The sequence below is a fragment of the Nycticebus coucang genome, chromosome 4, assembly GCF_027406575.1.
Source record: "Nycticebus coucang isolate mNycCou1 chromosome 4, mNycCou1.pri, whole genome shotgun sequence".
Taxonomy (NCBI): Eukaryota; Metazoa; Chordata; class Mammalia; order Primates; family Lorisidae; genus Nycticebus; species Nycticebus coucang.
Window position 1 is genome coordinate 8,787,472 of NC_069783.1, and position 20,287 is coordinate 8,807,758.

At 46.6% G+C, this 20,287-nt stretch overlaps 1 protein-coding gene and 1 non-coding gene across 2 annotated transcripts; both read left to right on the forward strand.

The window, feature by feature from the left end:
* The first annotated feature begins 1,828 nt into the window (after nucleotides 1-1,828).
* Nucleotides 1,829-12,952, forward strand: RRM2 (ribonucleotide reductase regulatory subunit M2). The gene is made up of 10 exons (XM_053589695.1): nucleotides 1,829-2,225; nucleotides 2,333-2,407; nucleotides 2,747-2,890; nucleotides 3,121-3,237; nucleotides 4,120-4,253; nucleotides 6,504-6,598; nucleotides 6,797-6,930; nucleotides 7,929-8,033; nucleotides 8,197-8,310; nucleotides 8,388-12,952. Exons 1-10 carry the CDS (start codon nucleotides 2,130-2,132, stop codon nucleotides 8,538-8,540), a joined length of 1,167 nt encoding a protein of 388 aa, XP_053445670.1. The 5' UTR covers nucleotides 1,829-2,129; the 3' UTR covers nucleotides 8,541-12,952.
* LOC128585154 (U6 spliceosomal RNA) lies at nucleotides 3,465-3,571 on the forward strand. The gene has a single exon (XR_008379896.1). It is a non-coding gene; the product is annotated as a U6 spliceosomal RNA (small nuclear RNA).
* Nucleotides 12,953-20,287: the final 7,335 nt, after the last annotated feature.

The window sequence follows — 20,287 nt, forward strand, 5'->3', positions numbered from 1 at the left end:
AATAAACTAAAAATGAAGCCATTTCTGGCTGCTTCAGACAGAGTTATGGTGAGTACAGCAGGACCTAAAAGTTAGCTTATGGTGCCTAAGAGAACAACCAAAAGGAGCACTCTGGATGCTGATTAAGGGAAATGGGAACGTGAGTTGGGTATTAGATGATGCCAATAAATTATAGATAATTTTGTTATAAGCCATAAATTATCAATCAAAATAACCATTTTCCTGGAGATAGATGCTGAAGTGTGTGTGACAGGGTGAAACTGGCAATGCCTGCGAGTTGCTTTAAACAAATGACACTACACCAAAGTTTTAGCTGTTACTTTGGATAAGAGATGTGGTCTTTACAAACCTTTGGAACATAAAAATGTTTGAAAACTAATCTGTAGTCCTTTAAGAAATGGCAGAAATAGACCTAGGTGGGAAGGCTGCCTGCTCCAGCCTCTTTAGAGTATCTTATCTAGAAAAGGCTTTGTGAAAAGTCCAGTTTCTCTTGGTAACAGCCCTGAGGAGGTTTGTAGTTGGAGTTTTCTCAGGCTTATCAGTTATTTCTGGGATCTGAACTGTTTCTCTTCATTTATTGCTGGCATTTTGCCCCTTGCAGGGCAAGAGTCACTGGCAAACCAGAGAGCTACACACAAAAATGAAACTGTCACTAAATTCTTGCTCCACCCTCACCCCAATGGAGTTTTCAATTGCTCTTTAGGCTATTTGATCCAATAAGTAATGAATGAACCTGCTCAGTTTTCTTTTTTTTTTTTTTTTTTTTTTTTGCTGAGCTTGCAAATTTTAAAACAAGGTGACAGGGCGGCGCCTGTGGCTCAGAGGATAGGGCGCCAGCCCCATATACTGAAGGTGGCGGGTTCAAACCCGGCCCCGGCCAAACTGCAACAACAACCAAATAACCGGGCGTTGTGGCAGGCGCCTGTAGTCCCAGCTACTGGGGTGGCTGAGGCAAGAGAATTGCCTAATTCTCCAGGAGTTGGAGGTTGCTGTGAGCTGTGATGCCAAGGCACTCTAGTGAGGGCGATAAAGTGAGACTCTGTCTCTAAAAAAAAAGAAAAACAACAAGCGTGACAATTGGGGATGGCCCAGGAGACAGGATTTCAGTGGAAAACTGCACCAATGGCTCTCCCTGTTATCAGGTCACTTGCCCCCGTCATAGCAACCTGAGCCTTAGGGCGCAGCAGCCAGCGGTTCTAACCTTTGGGGTGCAAGGTCTTCACCCAGCACCCCACAAATCTGTCAGATCTCGGGGCCCTTGCACCCCCACCACAAGGACATGAAGCTAAATAGTTCCTGCAAAGCCTCCTCCACAGCCAGAAGCGTTTTTCAGCCAGGCGCGGTGGCTCACGCTGTAATCCCAACTCTCTGGGAGTCCGAGGCAAGGAGATCCCTTGAGCTCAGGAGTTCGAGACCAGCCTGAGCAAGAGCGAGACCCGGGGGCTTAGCACACACCTGTAGTCCCAGCTACTCCGCAGGCTGAGGCAGAAGGCTCCCTTGAGCCCAGGTATTTGAGGTTGCTGTGAGCCTGGCTGACGCCAAGGCACTCTAGCTTGGGTGACAGCGTGCGCCTTAGTCTCAAAAAACCTCGCTAAAAACCAGAAGCGTTTTTCAGTCATTTGCAAAGTCCCTCCCTGGCCGTGGGGCGTTTTCGGAAGTGGGGCTGTGGGATGAAGATCCAGTTCGCGCTCTCAGGCGGGCTCCAAGCTCCAATCGCAGCTCGACTAATCCTAAACCGTTTGTGCCTGCGCGCCAAGGCGCCTAAATTACTGGGGGCGGGGGGGGGGGCTGCAGCCTTTGTCCCAGGGGTCGGGTCCCCTGATCCCAGCAGCCAGCCAACGGGTCCCGGGGGAGTCCCAGGGGGTCCCCGGAAGGCGTGCCGCGGAGTCCCCAGCGCAACACCGCAAAAGCTCTCGCCACGCGGCTACCTGGGGGCGGAAGGACAGGGGGCTTCTAGTAGGTGGGGCTTGGCAGGCATCCAATGAGATGCAGCGGGCGGGAGCCAGACAATCCCCCAAAAAGGGCGCGCTGTGCGCGGGGCATTTAAGAACGTCGGGCTGCAAGTCCATCCGTTTGCCCCTCTAGTCTGTGACTCGCCTCTGTAGAGTCACGTCCGCCTCACCTCAGCCATGCTCTCTGTCCGCGTCCCTCTCGCCCCCATCGGAGACAAGCAGCTAAAGCTCTCGCCGCTGAAGGGGCTCAGCCTGGCGGACAAGGAGAACACGGTGAGCGCCGGCTCGGCGCGCGGTGGCCGGGCGGTGGGCTGCGAGCGCCCGGGCGGGCGGGAGGGTGAGGGGGCAGCCCGGCGTCCCTCACGCGCCTCTCCCTGCAGCCCCCGGCCCTGAGCGCGACCCGCGTCCTGGCCAGCAAGACCGCGAGGAGGATCTTACAGGAGTCCCCGGAGCCTGTGAGTGGAGAGCGTGGGGGCGCGAGAGGTCTGGTCGGCAGAGGGAGTCTGCAGAGCGTTTCGGCGCCAAAATCGCATTGTTTGCTCAACTCCTCGTGCCTTTCCCGCCAAAGTGACCCCTTCCTGGAATGACCTGCTTTGTATATGTGTACATGTCCCCCTAGTTCTATAGTACTCTCCTCTCCTAGGACACAGGGGATGCGATGGGACTGCTGACCTTGATGCACTGAGCCACATGAACTTGCCGGCAATGGAAGGAAGGCGGCTTGGGAAAATGGCAATTTCATGTGCTTCGCCCTACCTAGCCTTAGATCTTGTGTTATTTTTCTCCCCCTTCAGAAAACTAGAATCCCTGCCCCCAGAGTGCAGGATGAACCACTGCTCAGAGAAAACCCCCGCCGCTTTGTCATCTTTCCTATCGAATACCATGACATTTGGCAAATGTATAAGAAAGCGGAGGCGTCTTTTTGGACGGCTGAGGAGGTAATGGCATTCTGGAAGACCCCTGCAGTGGCGATAATAACTTGTTTGAACTGTTACTTCCATTCCCTTTGGGGAGGATTGCCCCTGAGGATGTTAGATGTTTTAATTGGGAGAGGGACTGTGTGTGAGGGGTGTGTTAGGCCATGATAGAAGACTTGAAAGACAATTTGAAAGTGCTTGGTGTGCGGTCCTTCATGCCTGAATCTGAAATTGTGAACATCTAAACTCAGGTGGATCTTTCTAAGGACATTCAGCACTGGGAAACCTTGAAGCCTGAAGAGAGATACTTCATATCACATGTTCTGGCTTTTTTTGCAGCAAGTGATGGCATCGTAAATGAAAACTTGGTGAGTTTCCAAAAGCCAACTTCTATTCACTTGAAGGTTGAAAGTAGAAATAGTTTGCTTTTGTCTTCTTAATTTTCCACGCTGTGTGCATACGTGTATAGCATACATACATGGCAACTCCTGTTTTGCAACACAACTGAACTTATGTCTCTTGTATTTATTCCCTGACCGGGGAGTCTCAAAGCCACAGTTCTCTGTGGCTTTGCCATTTTGATAATTTGGTTGCGGTGCTTACTTTGGCAGCACAAATACTAAAATTGAACCCATACAGAGAAGATTAGCATGGCCTCTCCCCAGTGATGACACAAAAATTCGTGAGGCATTTCATATTTTTCCCAAATAATAAATTACCCTTTAATTATGCTCAAAGTAAAACTTCTGTCTAGGGCGGCGCCTGTAGCTCAGTGGGTAGGGTGCTGGCCCCATATACTGAGGGTGGTGGGTTCAAACCCAGCCCTGGCCAAACTGTGACAAAAAAATAGCCAGGCCTTGTGGTGGGCGCCTGTCGTTCCCTACCCAGGAGGCTGAGGCAAGAGAATCGCCTAAGCCCAGGAGTTGGACGTTGCTGTGAGCTATCCATGATACTCTACCAAGTGAGACTCTGTCTCAAAAAAAACTTCTGTCTAAAAAGAAATTTTAGTTGCATATGTCTTACTGTGACTGGATCCTTTTTGCTATGGCTTAGGAAAGTCAATTGATAATAAGTGCTCACAGAAACTCTGTGAAATAGGAATTATCTATTTACTGATCTGTAAATGGAGCATATGTTTAAAGAAAAAAACCTTATGCTGGTTTTCTTATACAAAGAAGGGAGTACCTTGAGGCTGAAAGTTGCTGCTGTTAGTTTTTCCTTAAGCTTAACTTTGATGTGTTTGTCACTAGGTGGAGCGATTTAGCCAAGAAGTTCAGATTACAGAGGCCCGCTGTTTCTATGGCTTCCAAATTGCCATGGAAAACATTCATTCTGAAATGTATAGTCTCCTTATTGACACTTACATTAAAGATTCCCAGGAAAGGTGAGTATTCAGGTGGTATGCAAAATGTTGAGGACTCACTAAGTGTAAGCTTTATTTCAAGTTTTTGGTTCATATAGGCAGAAAAATGACTCCAGAATGACTAAGCAGTCATAGTCGTTTCTGGCACCCATAGTCATTTCTGTTTTTGGCAAGGAAAAAATTGACTTTATTAGTCATTCATTTACAGTTATGAGGGTGCTGTTGAACAACCAATCTAATGCCGTCTTTTGAAAAAGTAATATGGGCAGTGCCTGCAGCTCAGTGAGTAGTAGGGCGCCATCCCCATATACTGAGAGTACCAGGTTTGAACCCAGCCCCAGCCAAACTGCAACGAAAATTAGCCAGGCGTTGTGGCAGGTGCCTGTAATCTCAGCTACTTGGGAGGCTGAGACAAGAGAATCAGCTAAGCCCAAGACCTGGAGGTTGCTTTGAGCTGTGATGCTACGGCACTCTACCCGAGGGCAACAAAGTGAGACTCCTGCCTCTTAAAAATAATAATAATAATCCCTAGATGTTGGATATGATGAAGTAAAATTTAGGCCTAAGGGTCTTTACTCGTGTGACAACATTTTGAGAACCTAGACTGTGGGACTGGGGCTGGGGCTGGATGGTGGGGGAGGAGGACTTGCCCCTTAAGGAGATTACAAGGTCAGCATTAGGGGAAAGGAGCCTTATGGAGTGACAGTGGCAAAGCTGAGGCCTCAAGTGGCTAATGTAGACTACATGGAAGCATGTAAAGAGGAAAAATGAGCAGGAACTCTCAAAAGGACTGAGGTAACTCTGAGTAGAGATTTTTTTAAAATTTTATTTATTCTTATTAGTTTTTATAATTTTGGGGGGAGAGACAGAGTCTCACTATATTGCCCTCAGTAGAGTGCCATGGGATCATATCTCTGCAACCTCAAACTCCTGGGCTCAAGTGATCCTCTTGTCTCAGCTTCCTGAGCAGCTGGGACTATAGACGCCCACCACAACGCCTGGCTAATCTTAGAGATGGGGTCTCACTTTTGCTCAGGCTGGTATCAAACTCCTAAGCTCAAGCAATCTGCCCATCTCGGCCTCCCAGAGTGCTAGGATTACAGGCATGAGCCACCGTGCCCAGCCCTGTGGGTAGAGATTTGAATATTTTGTAAATAAAAATGAGAACATGTAGAGGCATGATTGAGGGTATGACACAGGGATGGGATTAGGAAGGTCTGGATGGTAAGCCTCAGGAACAGGGAGATGCAGGCCGATTCAAAGAGGAGGGTTCTGAGATGGCAAGAGAATGGAAGGAACCCAATGTCTAGTGACCTTAGCTTCAGAACACAAGGTCATGTGGGTGGGAATAGGCTGGGAAATAGACTCCTAAGGGGTGGGCACCAGTATGAAGGAAGCAGAAGAAGGTAGTAAGGAAGACCCAGGTAGGTGCAGGGCTTACCAATTTGGTTTCCTGATATGGGATCAATAGTGTAGCTTAGAGGCTAGAAGGAAGCAATCTTAGGTAGTTTAGCTTATTGGTTTAATTATGTAGATATGGTAGTGTCCCAATAACACACCCAATGATAATCTTTGCTGTTTATTTAGTGAGATAATAGCTTAACAGTTAAGATTTTATGGTTCTTTAAAGATGATAGGGTCTGGGAACTATGATCTGGATTTGAAATAATGAAAGCAGTAGGCCAGATGCTGTGGCTCACGCCTATAATCCTAGCACTCTGGGAGGCCAAGGCGGGTAGATAGCCTGAACTCAGGTTTGAGACCAGCCTGAGCCAGAGAGAGACCTTGTCTCTAAAAATAGCTGGGCATTGTGGTGGGTACCTGTAATGCCAGCTACTTGTGAGGCTGAGGCAAGAGAATCACTGAGGCCAAGAATTTGCTGTTGCTGTGAGCTATGATGCCACAGCACTCTACTGAGGGCAACAAAGTGAGACTCTGTTCTCAAAAAATAATAATAATAAAATAAATAAGGCAATATCACCCCTGGTATAGTGGACTAAGTTTTAGTGTTCATAGACCTTGGAGCTCAGTATGGAGTACAGGATACCGAGACTTATTAATCAACACAAATGAAATGAATGTTGAGGTTTTTAAAAAACACTGGAAGGAAAAGCTAATCAGCAAAAAGAAAAACATTTCAGTGTGAGTTCTTTTGGGGAGGGAATTGGCAAATACTAGAATCTGGGCTTCATCCCAGCACTGATCTAAAAGTTTGTGACCGGAGGTTTTGCTTATGATGCTGTAATTGCTGACGCTTTATATCCCTACTAGGGAATTTCTCTTCAATGCTATTGAAACAATGCCTTGTGTCAAGAAGAAGGCCGATTGGGCCCTGCGTTGGATTGGGGACAAAGAAGCTACCTATGGTAAGGAGACCTTTGACCCTACTTAACCTGAGTCTGGATTGTTGGCCATTCCCATAAATACCAACACTTACTCACTAGAAACTCTTTAAATAGGAGAACGTGTTGTAGCCTTTGCTGCAGACCCTACTTAACCTGAGTCTGGATTGTTGGCCATTCCCATAAATACCAACACTTACTCACTAGAAACTCTTTAAATAGGAGAACGTGTTGTAGCCTTTGCTGCAGTGGAAGGAATCTTCTTTTCTGGTTCTTTTGCATCAATATTCTGGCTCAAGAAACGAGGACTGATGCCTGGCCTCACATTTTCCAATGAACTTATTAGCAGAGATGAGGTGAGTAAATCAAACAGCAGGCAAGCTTGTAGCCCAATTGTCTACAACTCTAAGGCTTATTTTTATGTCCACTAAAGGAGACTCAAGATAACAGATGCCATTATATACACATTTAATACTTCTAAGTTTAGGCTCGATGCCTATAGCTCAACGGCTAGGGTGCCAGCCGCATACACTGGAGCTGGAGGGTTTGAACCCAGCTCAGGCCTGCCAAACAACGATGATAACTACAACCAAAAAATAGCCAGGTGTTGTGGCGGGCACCTGTAGTCCCAGCTACTTGGGAGGCTGAGGCAAGAGAATCTCTTAAGCCTAAGAATTGGAGGTTGCTGTGAGCTGTGATGCCATGGCACTGTACCGAGGGCAAAAAAAAAAAAAACTTTGTTGATAAGCCTCAGTGAAATGAGGATTCATTTTGATCCAGGGTATGTCTTTGAACACTTGGATTAAACTGAAGAAAGGAAGGTGAAAGTGCCCTGAATTTCTAGTGTATGTCACGTTTGAAGGGCAAGGGGCATGAACCTTACTATACTGGGGGCCCACTGAATATATTGAACACCGTCCATCTTGCCTCACAGAAAAACTTTCCTTCTTATGTAGGGAAATAAGCTTTGAAGCTTATGGGAGGTTGACTCACTTGAAATCGCATCAGATTTTTGGAGCATCTAAAATCTAACTAGCCTTGTCACTGACATTTGCCTTTCCTAGTGGGGGTAGTGCCAAAACTGGAGCTTTTAGCTGTAAAAAGAATACCTTGAGCGAAAGTTCTGGCTCCTCACCACCTTACAGAAGAATAGGTGTGGCTTGTCCTTTCCTAGGTGGGAGCTTTCAGGGCCTTGGGTCGGGCTGACCCTGCCTCAATGGTAGAGGTCACCTTCCCTTTGATAGTTCCAGTGCTCTCTGTATGGCTGAGCAAGTTGTATAAGGAGAATGCAGACAGTTTCATATTCCACGTTACAGTGTTCTGGCTTTAGTGATCTTGAACTTTTTTCTTCTAGGGTTTACACTGTGACTTTGCCTGCCTGATGTTCAAACACCTGGTACACAAACCGTCAGAGCAGAGAGTAGAAGAAATAATTATCAATGCTGTTAGGATAGAACAGGTGGGTGACGTGTACGAGTCTCGCTAGTGCAGTGGTTCTCAACCTATAGGTCGTGACCCACAGGAACTGTATTTAAGGGCTGCAGCATTAAGAAGGTTGAGAACCACTGTCGAGTGCTTGCTAGATGCTTTGGTGGTATTCAGAAGCTATTTTTGGTCCCTAGGAGTTCCTCACTGAGGCCTTGCCTGTGAAGCTCATTGGGATGAATTGCACATTAATGAAGCAGTACATTGAGTTTGTGGCAGACAGACTTATGCTGGAACTGGGTTTCAACAAGGTAAAGTATTGTTTACACCCTTCTGTTGCTTTTGAAACTGTTGTTCTATATTTATATCTTGATGTGAACCTTTTCAGGTTTTCAGAGTAGAAAATCCATTTGACTTTATGGAGAATATTTCACTGGAAGGAAAGACTAACTTCTTTGAGAAGAGAGTAGGCGAATATCAGAGGATGGGAGTGATGTCAAGTCCAACAGAGAATTCTTTTACCTTGGATGCTGACTTCTAAATGAACTTCTAAATGTTACTGTGCTGATTTTTGTTCTTATCCCCCCAAAATCAGCTCAAATGTATTAACCAGCTACACCAGGGTAGCTATCTCAAAATCCATTCTATTAACATTAATAATGGAGTGACTGCCACTCCTTTTTGGGGCTGTTTGGGGGAGTTAGTCTCACTCTGTAGCCCTGGCTGGAGTGCTGTGATAGCAGCCTACTTACAGCAACCTCAAACTCATGAGGTCAAGCAGTCCTCCTACCTCAGCAGCTGCTACAAGGCCTGCCTAACTTTTTTCTTATTTCTTTTTCTTTTTCTTTTCTTTCTTTTTGAGACAGTCTCACTGTGTCACCCTGTAGAGTGCTGTGGCATCATAGCTCACAGCAACCTCAAACTCATGGGCTTAAGTGATTCTCTTGCCTCAACCTCCCAGTAGCTGGGACTATAGGTGCCCACCACAATGCCCGGGTATTTTTTTGTTGCAACTGGCCCTGGCCAGGTTCTAACCTGCCAGTCTCAGTGTATGTGGCTGGTGCCATAACCACTGTGGTATGGGTGCCAAGCTCTTTGGTTTTTTTTTTTGAGACAGAGCCTCAAGCTATCGCCTTGATAGAGTGCTGTAGTGTCACAGCTCACAGAAACCTCAAACTCCTCAAGCAATTCTCTTGCCTCAGCCTCCCGAGTAGCTGAGACTACAGGCTCCTGCCACAAAGCCTGGCTATTTTTTTTGTTTTTGTGAGACAGAGCCTCAAGCTGTAGCTTGAGGTAGAATGCTGTGGTATCACAGCTCACAGCAACCTCCAACTCCTGGGCTCAAGCGAGTCTACTGCCTTCACCTCCTAAGTAGCTGGGATTACAGGTGCCCGCCACAACGCCTGCCCGGATATATATATATATATTTTTTTTAATAAATCCACGATACTGAGGACATGTGCAGGTGCTCAGGTGCATGTGGCTGGTGCCATAGCTGCTTGAGCCACAGGTGCCAAGCCTTTTTTTTTTTTAAATTAGAGATAGGTCTCGCTCTTGCTTAAGCTGGTCTCCTGAGTTCAAGCCATTCTGCTTCAGTTTCCCACAGTGCTAGGATTACAGGTGTGAGCCGCGGCACCTGGCTGCTATCACTACCTTTAAGATAAAAATTGTTCTGATTTTGCAAGCAGGCTGAATTCATGTCATCGTATCAATAACATGGCAACCTTGGCCTTACTTATAGGGAGGGAACCCCTAGTGAGTTTGGCCTTGGAATGGCCGGATTACACATTCATTAGCTTATTGCCACATGGCAGTTGAAAGCTTCAAACCAGAATGTTGAAAAGTTTACTTGTTTGTATATAAAATCTGCTTCAAACCAGATGTTGAAAAGTTTACTTGTTTGTATATAAAACTTGCACTTTACAAACATAACATTGTTTGTACTGTCACAGTAATAGCCAAATTTATTTGGTTCCTACACCAAATGCAGTATTATTTTTACTACTAAAAGGAGCCAAGTTATTAAAACAAATTAAACATAGCTAGGCATGGTGGCTCACGCATGTAATCCCAACACTGTGGGAGGCTGAGGCAGGAAGATTGTTTGAGCTTCAGGAGTGAGACCCCCAACTCATGAAAAAAAATTGAAAAACCCAGCAGGGGCTTGGCGCCTGTGGCTCAAGCGGCTAAGGCGCCAGCCACATGCACCTGAGCTGGCGGGTTCAAATCCAGCCTGGGCCCGCCAAACAACAGTGATGGCTGCAACTAAAAAATAGCCGGGCATTGTGGCAGGCACCTGTAGTCCCAGCTACTTGGGAGGCAGACACAGGACACTCGCTTGAGCCCAGGAGTTGGAGATTACTGTAAGCTGTGATGCTACGGCATTCTACCCAGGGTGACAGTGTGAGGCTCTGTCTCAAAAAAAAAAAAGAAAAGTAAAACCTAGCCAGGCACTGTCCGAGCACCTATAATCACAATTGAGGTACATTGAGAGGCTGAGGCAGCGGGATGCCCAGAGTCTGAGGTTGCAGTGAGCTACACCACCATTGCTCTCTGCTCAGGGCATAGGATAGAACTCTGTCAACAACAACAAAAAAAGGCGGCGCCTGTGGGTCAAAGGGGTGGGGTGCTGGCCCCATGTGCCAGAGGTGGCCCATTCAAACCCAGCCCTGGCCAAAAATTGCAAAAAAAAACAAAAAATAAACTTTATCATTTGTAAGCCTTATTTTCTTTAATGAATTGAAATACTCTTTAACTTTAAAGTCAACCCTGTAGAAACTTCAGATTTTTGTCTCTTATGCTTTTTATGCTATATCCTAGGTAGAGTGTCATGGGATAGGAGATTAAGGATCATCTTTCAGGGCAAGGATCTTCTAACTTAAACCACTGGAATTGAAGCATGGTCTGGGCTGACTGCTAGTGACCTGAGTTTTAATATGTTTGAAAGGAAATGCCATTTTATTTCTAAAATTATATTTCCCCCCTACTTCTAGTTGTTAGGAAGAGATCTTTGAAGAGTTCTTAAATGGGATCAAAGGTAGTATTTATTATTACACAGTTTTAAACCATCCTTGAATAGAATGACTCACCTAAGATGGTACTTCTGCTAAGTGGTTCAACCAGAATTGAAATCAGCTCTCCTAAGAATTGTTTGTTCTGTTTGCTTAATTTGTATGTATGTAGGTACATTGAGAGTTAATTCATTTATGTTTACTATGTGTGTTTTAGATTAGAAAATATTTTATCATGTATGTATTTTTAGATTTGATCTGTACTTTGAGAAAAAAGACTCAGTAGTGGCTGGGCAAGGTGGCTGATGCTTGTAATCCTAGCACTCTGGGAGGCTGAGGCAAGAGGATCCACGAGCCCAGGAGTCTAAGACCAGCCTGAGCAAGAAGAGACCCCATCTCTATTAAGAACAGAAAAAATTGGGCGGCACCTGTGGCTCAGTTGGTAGGGCACCAGCCCCATATACTGAGGGTGGCGGGTTCGAACTCAGCCCTGGCCAAACTGCAACAACAAAAATAGCCGGGTGTTGTGGTGGGCGCCTGTAGTCCCAGCTACTCGGGAGGCTGAGGCAAGAGAATTGCCTAAGCCCCGGAATTGGAGGTTGCTGTGAGCTGTGATGGCACAGCACTCTACCCAGGGGGATAAAGTGAGACTCTGTCTCTTAAAAAAAAAAGAAAACATTAGCTGGGCATTGTGGCAGGTGCCTGTAATCACAGCTACTCCTGAAACTGAGATAGGAGGATCCCTTGAACCCAGGAATTTGAGGTTGCTGTGAGCTGGGCTGATGCCATGGCACTCTCTAGCCTGGGCAACTGAGTGAGACTGTCTTTAAAAAAAAAAAAGGACCCAATAGTATCTGTAAATTCCTAAGTGACTAAATATTGCTAAATGAAATTGCAAGATTTATTTAAAACTGAGCATCATTAGTGGATGTTTTATTTTTTGAGACAGAATCTCACTCTTCCACCCTGAGCAGAGTGCCAAGCATAGTTTACAGAAACCTCAAGCTCTTGGGTTCAAGTGATTGTCTTGCCTCAGTTTTTCTATTTTTGGTAGAGGTAGGGTCTCGCTCTTGGCTCAGGCTGGCCTCGAACTTGCTGAGCTCAAGCAATCCACTTGTCTTGGCCTCCCAGAGTGATAGGATTATAGGTGTGAACCACCTATTTATTCCCAGCTTATTTAGTAGACTTTTAAACTTTAATTTAAAAATATTTAAAACTTTAGTTTGAAAATGCATGAGTTCAGGCCGGGCCCCTATAACTCAGTGCTTAGGGCTCTGGCCACATGCTCCAGGGCTAATGGGTTTGATCCTGGCCCGGGCCTGCTAAACAAACAAAATAGCTGGGTGTTGTTGGGGGCACCTATAGTCCCAGCTACTAGGAAGGCTGAGGCAAGAGAATTGCTTGAGTCCCAAGATATTGAGGTTGCTGTGAGCTATGTCGCCATGGCACTCTACCAAGGATGACAAAGTAAGACTCTGTCTCAATTTTTAAAAAAATTCATGAGTTTAAATTACTTTCCGTCTAGGGCAGCGCCTGTGGCTCAAGGAGTAGGGCGCCGGTCCTATATGCCGGAGGTGGCGGGTTCAAACCTAGCCCCAGCCAAAAACCAAAAAAAAAAAAAAAATACATTAAATTACTTTCTGTCTAGATTTGGGAGGACGAGATGTGATATTCATTAATCTTACAACCCCCCACTTGTTAAGTCATGTTGTCTATTAGTTTTCATTTCTTGTATAGTAATAACATGTTTTTGTATCTTAAATTATTAACTAATACTAATTTAGATTTATTAAATAAATCCAGATTTATAAAATCCTTACACTTTTACAATGGATATATTGCATTGTCAGATATAGGCAGAAGTTGAGTGAGTTGGATTTTAGGATTCTATTTCCCATTAGTTGAATAATGGGAGGACTAAGTTCTGCCAACTCAGATTTTGTTTCTGAAAAAGGGAACCAAATTTTTAGCATAAAGCATTTCAGTCTCAAATGGAATATTGCACAAGTGTTTTGTACAAAATTAAACTATAACTGTTCTTATGTCAGTTCCTTCATTGAGAAAATTTGCATCTTAATTCAGGAAGGTAAAGTATTTTATAAAGTCTTGTGAGTTCATTTAAGTTGTGGGGAAGAGACTTTCCTTGTGCCTATTTTGGCACAAGGTGTATAGGAGCCGGTACACTTGGAAGGTGGTGTTAACAATGCCCGTGCGAAGCCAGGACAGAGTCCATGGACAAGCTGCTTCTGGGCCTGTTTTCCCATTAGTTTTTTTTTTTTTTTGAGACAGAGTCTCACTATTTCGTCCTTAGTGCTGTGGCGTCACAGCTCACACCAACCTCAAACTCTTGGGCTTAAGCGATTCTCTTGCTTCAGCTTCCTAAGTAGCCAGGACTTGCCCACCACAATGATTGGCTATTTTTGTTGTTATAGTTGTCATTGTTGTTTAGCTGGCCCGGGCTGAGTTGAACCTACCAGCCTCAGTGTATGTGGCTGGCGCCCTACCCACTGAGGGGAAGAGAGAACCTGGGGACAAACACAGGCGTGTTTGTTTTTTTAAGACAATCTCAAGCTCTTGCCCTGGGTAGAGTGCCATGTCATCATCATAGCTCACACAAGCCTCCAACTCTTGGACTTAAGTGATCCTCTTGTCTCAGTTTTTCTGTTTTTAGTAGAGACAGGGTCTTGCTCTTGCTCAGACTGGTCTTGAACTCTGGATCTCAATCAATCTGCCTTGGCCTCCCAGAGTGGTAGGATTATAGGCATGAGCCACTGTGTCCAGCCTGTTTTCCCATTTGCAAAACAGATGAGGTTACAGGTCTTTCTAGCTGGAGTTCGCTCTGTTTTCCCTCAGCCCACTGATCTATGGGGACTTGCACATGAGTTTGGATTGATCTCTCTACAAATGCCCTTTCCTGACTCAAAATCTCACCTATCTTTTTTTGTTTGCAGTTTTTGGCCAGAGCTGGGTTTGAACCCATCACCTCTGGCATATGGGGCCGGTGCCCTACTCCTTTGAGCCACAGGCACCACCCTAAAATCCCACCTATCTTCACCAAACCTGTGAAAGGTCATGATACCTGTCTATTCCCAAACCATTTATTCCTGTGTGTCACATACACCACTGCCATTCAGTTCCTTGGTCATCTAACAAATGGCAGCTGTCATTAGGTGCTGTTCTCTGTACAGAGACAAACCAATGAGCCAGAGGAGCAGTCACCCCACTGTGGAACTCAGGTTTAGTCCTAGAGAGGAAAACTGGTGTAGATTGAAGGGTTAGGTGGTGATGGGAGTTACAGAGCCAAAATCTGGAAGGAGCCACAGATTTCTGTGGCAGGTTGGGGATGATGTAGGAGAGGCCTCATGGAATAGGTGACCTTTCTGTTGGGGGCAGGGGGGCATGTTCTCCCCAGCTATACAGGCTGCCCGTGTTTTATCGAACATGTCTCTCATGTTGCACAAGGGGTACCCTGAAGCTGGCTTGTGTATCTAACGCCACTAAGGCGGTTAGATACACATATAGTGCTGCTCACTACTCTTGGGCCTCACACCAGACGTACAAACCAGGGAGCCTGTGGTTTAAACGATTACCCTGGGAGATTATGGATAGGATAGCCCAGTGGGCTTTTAGCCCTGAGTGTGCCTTATAATTACCTAGTGAATTTTAAAAATCTTCTAATGCCTGGATCCCACTTTTGGAAAAGGCAGTCGAACTCAGTTTTAGTCAGATGTTTCCTAATTTGTGCAAGCTCTAGACATGCTCCTTTGAGGATTACGTCTCATTGTGTGCGCACAGCTGGGGCCCTGCCCAGGTGCAGTGGCCAGACCTGGCTGCCAAGAGCAGACCTGTGAAAACCTTTTGCCTCTGCCTGCCAGGCACTGACATGGCCTCTGACACAAGCAAAGGACTGGTTCCTTAGTAAAACAGGAACCAAATGGGTACATGTTAATACTTGTGCACTGGGAGCTGATATTGTACGTTTTGGGAAGATCAATGGCCTTGCCAGTGTTGGTCTGGAGAGCCTGATGAAGGCTTGACTCTGCTTAGAAAGACAGGTCCACCTCTTGTCAACTAGTGGCTGTGGCTTAGGGGTAGGGGGTTTGGGTGGCTTGACCTGTTCAATGACAATCCCCAAGTGCAGAGGGGGGGCCCTCCTGGTGTCCATCTGGACCTACAGGGAACACATCTGTGGTGTCTCCTTGCTATTTCCGGAGGGGATACAGGTTCAGATAACAGCTAAGGAATGAACTTGTGAACTCAAAGGTTATGTTTGAAGGAATTATCCATAAGGAGGTAGGGAATAGGAAAAGACAAAATGATAGTGCATATTTTTAAAGGGAGTTTTTGGCTCAGTGCCCATAGTTAGGGCACTGGCCATATACACCCAGGGCTGGCGGGTTCAAACACAGGCTGGGCTTGATAAACAACAATGACCACTGTAGCAAAAAAAATAACCGGGTGTTGTAGCTGGTGCCTGTAGTCCCAGCTACTTGGGAGGCTGAGGCAAGAGAATCTCTTAAGCCCAAGAGTTGGAGGTTGCTGTGAGTTGTGACACTATGGCACTCTACTGAGGATGACCTAGTGAGACTCCGTCCAAAAAAAAAAAGGTTTTAAGAACAGAAGGAATGGATAGACAGTGTTCAAAGAGGTAATGACCAATGATTTTTCTAGAACTGACTCATCTTCAGAATCCACCATGAAGGAATCCCAGGTCAGATCAGTGAAAATTGATACCTAGACTCACAAGTGAAACTTGTAGATGAAATGGACATTGGTCGATGAAGTTCACAGGAATGAAAGGAATGTTAAGAATGTTCACAGGCATGTTCCCTGCAAAGGAACAATCCCACTAAGAAAATTTCAACAGCAACAGAAGCCACAAGATTATGGAACCATATCTTAAATGCTGTAATTATTGGGCTAAACTGTTATTCAGAAGTAAGATAAATAATCTTAGGAAGTGAAGAATTAAGACGAAGGGTGGGGACCAGAGACGTTGGTAGGCCCTCTGTGACTTGATTAAAACCAAGTGGAAGCTGGGTATGTTTCCTGTAATGCCACCTACTCCAGAGGCTTAACACATGAAGCCTGGAGTTCAGTGTTGCAGTGAACTGTGATTATTACTCCACTGATGGCAGCCTGGATGACAGAAGCAGAATGAGGCCCTGTCTCTAAAAGGGCAGTACCAACCTACTGGCACCAGGGACCAGTTTCGTTGAAGACAACTTTTCCATGGGATAGGGGGGGATCCGCAGGAGGTGGACCTCAGGTGGTGATCTGTGTGAAGGGGACAGGGACGGTTTCATGGAGGTGGGGGATATGACAGGAGATAGAGCTCAGGCAGTGATGTGAGATGGGGAGCAACCCCAAATACAGGTGAAGGTTTGCTCACTTGCCTGCAGACCACCTCCTGTGGTACCAGTCCCCACCACAGCTTTAAAGGAGAAAATAAAAGGTAAATGGAAAGCATGGGGTAAGATAACCTGCATATCAAAGCCAGTTAAGCATAATGAATACAGATAGACTAACCAGGCTTGGTACCCGTAGCACAGTGGTTACGGTGCTGGCCACATGCACTGAGGGTGGCAGTTTGGAACCTGGCCCGGACCAGCTAAACAATGACAACTACAACAGAAAAATAGCCGGGTGTTGTGGTGGGCACCTGTAGTTCCAGCTACTTGGGAGGCTGAGGCAAGAGAATCTCTTAAACCCAAGAGTTGGAGGTTGCTATGAGCTGCGATGCCACAGCACTCTACCGAGGGCGACATAATGAGACTATCTCAAACACAAAAAATAGACTAACCAGTTAATAGAGAAACTTCAGGTTCAGTAGAAGAATGCTAGCTAGACGCTATAAGTCCTTTAAAGCAAAAAGACTAGAAATAAGTTATTGATCTAAAGTACAAGGGGGTAACTGCCCCAGACGACATGATCTCTTGCACTGTCTGGGTGTTACCTCATAGTCCTGCCTCTCCAGGGAGGCAGTCTGGGCTCAGTGACCAGAGGGGCAGTGTCTAATTGTGGTCTTTGACCCTATCTTCCCTAGTCACTATTCACTCATTGTCCTCCCCTGGTCTTCTGCATGGTCCTTGGTCTGCTTTTAAGCCAATTGCAGAGATTCACATCTATGTGATTGCTTGGAAGCTTATATATCCTCCAGAAGTAGGAGCTGCTCCATTCTCCCTTCTCAGGACCACCAAGGTGTGGTTCTGGGGGGGCAGCCTGGAAGGGGCTGAATGTGATTGAATGCACTTAACAAACGAGTGGTGTATATTCCATAGTTGGGTACATTGTAGCCTGGGGACCAACAGTGGGATGGAGGTGGGGTTGAGGCTGGGATAACACCAGGTAAAAAACCATGAGACGGGCGGGCGGCACCTGTGGCTCAGTGAGCAGGGCGCTGGCCCCATATACGGAGGGTGGTGGGTTCAAACCCAGCCCCAGCCAAACTGCAACAACAAAAAAAAAATGGCCAGGTGTTGTGGCGGGCGCCTGTAGTCCCAGCTACTAGGGAGGCTGAGGCAGGAGAATCGCCTAAGCCCAGGAGCTGGAGGTTTCTGTGAGCTGTGTGACACCACGGCACTCTACTGAGGGCAATAAAGTGAAACTCTTTCTCTACAAAAAAAAAACAAACCATGAGACATTCTTTGTACACACTGTAGTGGACATGGCAGGTCCTCCTGGGTGTGGGTGTCCCTGTGAGTTTGAAGGCTACGGCTGCCAGTGACCTGGAGAAGACCACTCTGGAACCTCTGAATTAGGTGGGCACCACAGTAGATGCCTCAGGAATGGGTGTGGCTTGAAGAGGCTTACTCTCCCCAAAGGCCATTAACTGAACCCTGTTGTCCTCTATCAGAAGTGCCCAGACACAGCTCAGGACCCAGCTCCTGCCACCTGGGCCAGGCCTAGGACTTGCTTTCTGCTGTGGGGGGAGGGGAGGGGAGGCTTTTTCTCCTGGCCCTGGGATTGGCGGGTAGATGGTCTGCTGCTGCAGAAGGACTGGCCCACCTGAGTAGAGCCCACACTGGACAAAGGAAACCTGATGTACAGAGAAACAGTCATCACATGTCATTTATCAAATCTGTCCACACTTCAGACTTCTCCCTTGGCCAATACACTCATAACGGGATGTGATTGATTCTCCTGCCACATGCAGCAGGGTTCCACCTGACCAGAATGTACAAAATTCATCTCATCTGCACTGATCTCAGGGGTGTCAGGGAGGTCTCATAACTCCACAATAACTAGTGGCCAGCTGGCACATGACCCTAGGTTGGCCAAGTTGAGCCTAGTCACACTCTTGCCCCTTTATTGCACATGCCCCTTGATGAGAAAACAGGCATCCCCCCTCTTTCCTGCTGCTCATGTTTTGTCCCTCTCTTGCCTTCCTCACCAGGGTGGGGGAGCTGAGCTCTCTCCCACATGGCCATGCAAGTCCCACACATACAGGGTCCAGGATTCCTGTAGTCTGTACAGTGCCAGCCCAGGCTTATGACTGGAGGCTCTTCCAGTAGGGATCACAGGCCTATAGGTCACTGCCTTATGGTGGCTTGTGGGCACTAATAGCTAAATCCTAACCCAGGTTTAGGAACAGGGTGAGTGGAAAGCAGTGGCTGGCCTTGCAGGTAGGAAACTAGAAGGTCTGGCTGTTTCCAGAAAGCCCTAGAACAGCAGCTCCACTGTAGGGGAGTCCAGCCTCTAGTGGGCCCCAGGACTAAGCTGAGGAGGGATTAGCTTTAGAAGGCTGGGAACAGGTCCTAGAGCCATGCTGGCCTTACCTTGGACTATCTAGCCCTAACCTCCCATATCAGTTGCTGAAGGGCATTTGAGTGCCACCAAGAGCTCATAATTCCTATTAGTGTGAGGATGACCACAGCAAAGGCCTTAGAAACTACTCCCTTTTGAGAACTAATGGAGTCTTTGGAGGCAGTCTCTGTGCCTTGGTTTACACACTGAGTAATGGCCCAGCTAAATGAGCTTGTGGGAATTGAATGTGTAGGTCATGCCAGGAGGTTTTAGAACAATTGCACTGATGTGAAGTCCACAAACCATTCAGTGTACCCATTAAACATGTCCAGTGGTTTTTGGTTTGTTCACAGTTATGTGCAGCCACTTCACAATCCACCAGAAAAGACCCAGCACCCACTTAGTCTCTCCCTGTCTCCCCCTACCCCAGCCCTGGGCAGCCACTGATCGACTTTCTATCTCTAGGTCTGATCCAAACAGGACTTAGCACTGGCAAAGGCTGGATTTTCTTTGTTCATTTAGAATGTCTGATGTCTATTCTTGCCTGGCATGTGGGCCACTTTGCCTTAAAAGGTTCCTGGGAGAGGGGACTTTGCTGCTGTGAACTGGTAATAAGCTGGATGGGAGCAGTGGATTTGGGGTCTGCTCTTTCCTGTGTTCACCTCCAGCAGGAAAAATGAGGCATGGAACCATCTCTTTGGTCTCAGGACAGGCTTCTCTGTCTCGGGAAATTTCCAGAGGGCTAAGCTGTTGGGGCCTCTGGAGAATTGAAACAAGTCTTAGAACTTTCAGGAACATGAGGTTCTTCTTTTGGGTCCTCTGGTTTCTCACGTCCACCTTCACCTTTCTTAGATCATTATTTTAGCCTTGGATCCTCCAATGTCAACCTAGCAAAATTGCATGAGGCCAGGGTTAGAACTTAGCCTGTGAACCAGGTCTAGGCTGTTGCCTGGTTTTGTACTGACCAGGAGCTAAGAATTTTTTTTATTTTATTCATTTATTTTTGTAGGCTCGGCGCCTGTGGCTCAAATGGCTAAGGTGCCAACCACATACAACTGAGCTGGTGGGTTCGAATTCAGCCCGGGCCACCAAACAACAATGACAGCTGCAACCCCCCAAAAATAGCCAGGCGTTGTGGCGGGCACCTGTGGTCCCAGATACTTGGGAGGGTGAGGCAAGAGAATTGCTTAAACCCAGGAGTTGGAGGTTGCTGTGAGTGGTGATGCCACAGTACTATCCAGGGTGACAGCTTGAGGCTCTGTCTCAAAAAACAGAACAAAACAAACAAAAAAATGCCAAACATTTATTTTTGTAGAGTCAAGAGTCTCACTTTATCACCCTTGGTAGAGTGCCAGTGGTGTCACACAGCTCTCAGCAACCTCCAACTCCTGGGCTTAGACTATTCTCTTCCTCAGCCTCCCAAGTAACTGGGACCACAGGCACCTGGCTATTTTTTGTTGCAGTTGTTACTGTTTAGCTGGCCTGGGCTGGGTTCAAACCCGCCACCCTCGGTGTATGTGGCTGGCTCTAT

Bases quoted from the DNA above. Each gene is read 5' to 3' on its own strand.
- RRM2 (XM_053589695.1), top strand. From the start codon at position 2,130: ATGCTCTCTGTCCGCGTCCCTCTCGCCCCCATCGGAGACAAGCAGCTA. The intron at 8,034-8,196 runs GTGGGTGACGTG...TTTGGTCCCTAG, and splicing joins ATGCTGTTAGGATAGAACAG to GAGTTCCTCACTGAGGCCTT. The intron at 8,311-8,387 runs GTAAAGTATTGT...GAACCTTTTCAG, and splicing joins TGGAACTGGGTTTCAACAAG to GTTTTCAGAGTAGAAAATCC.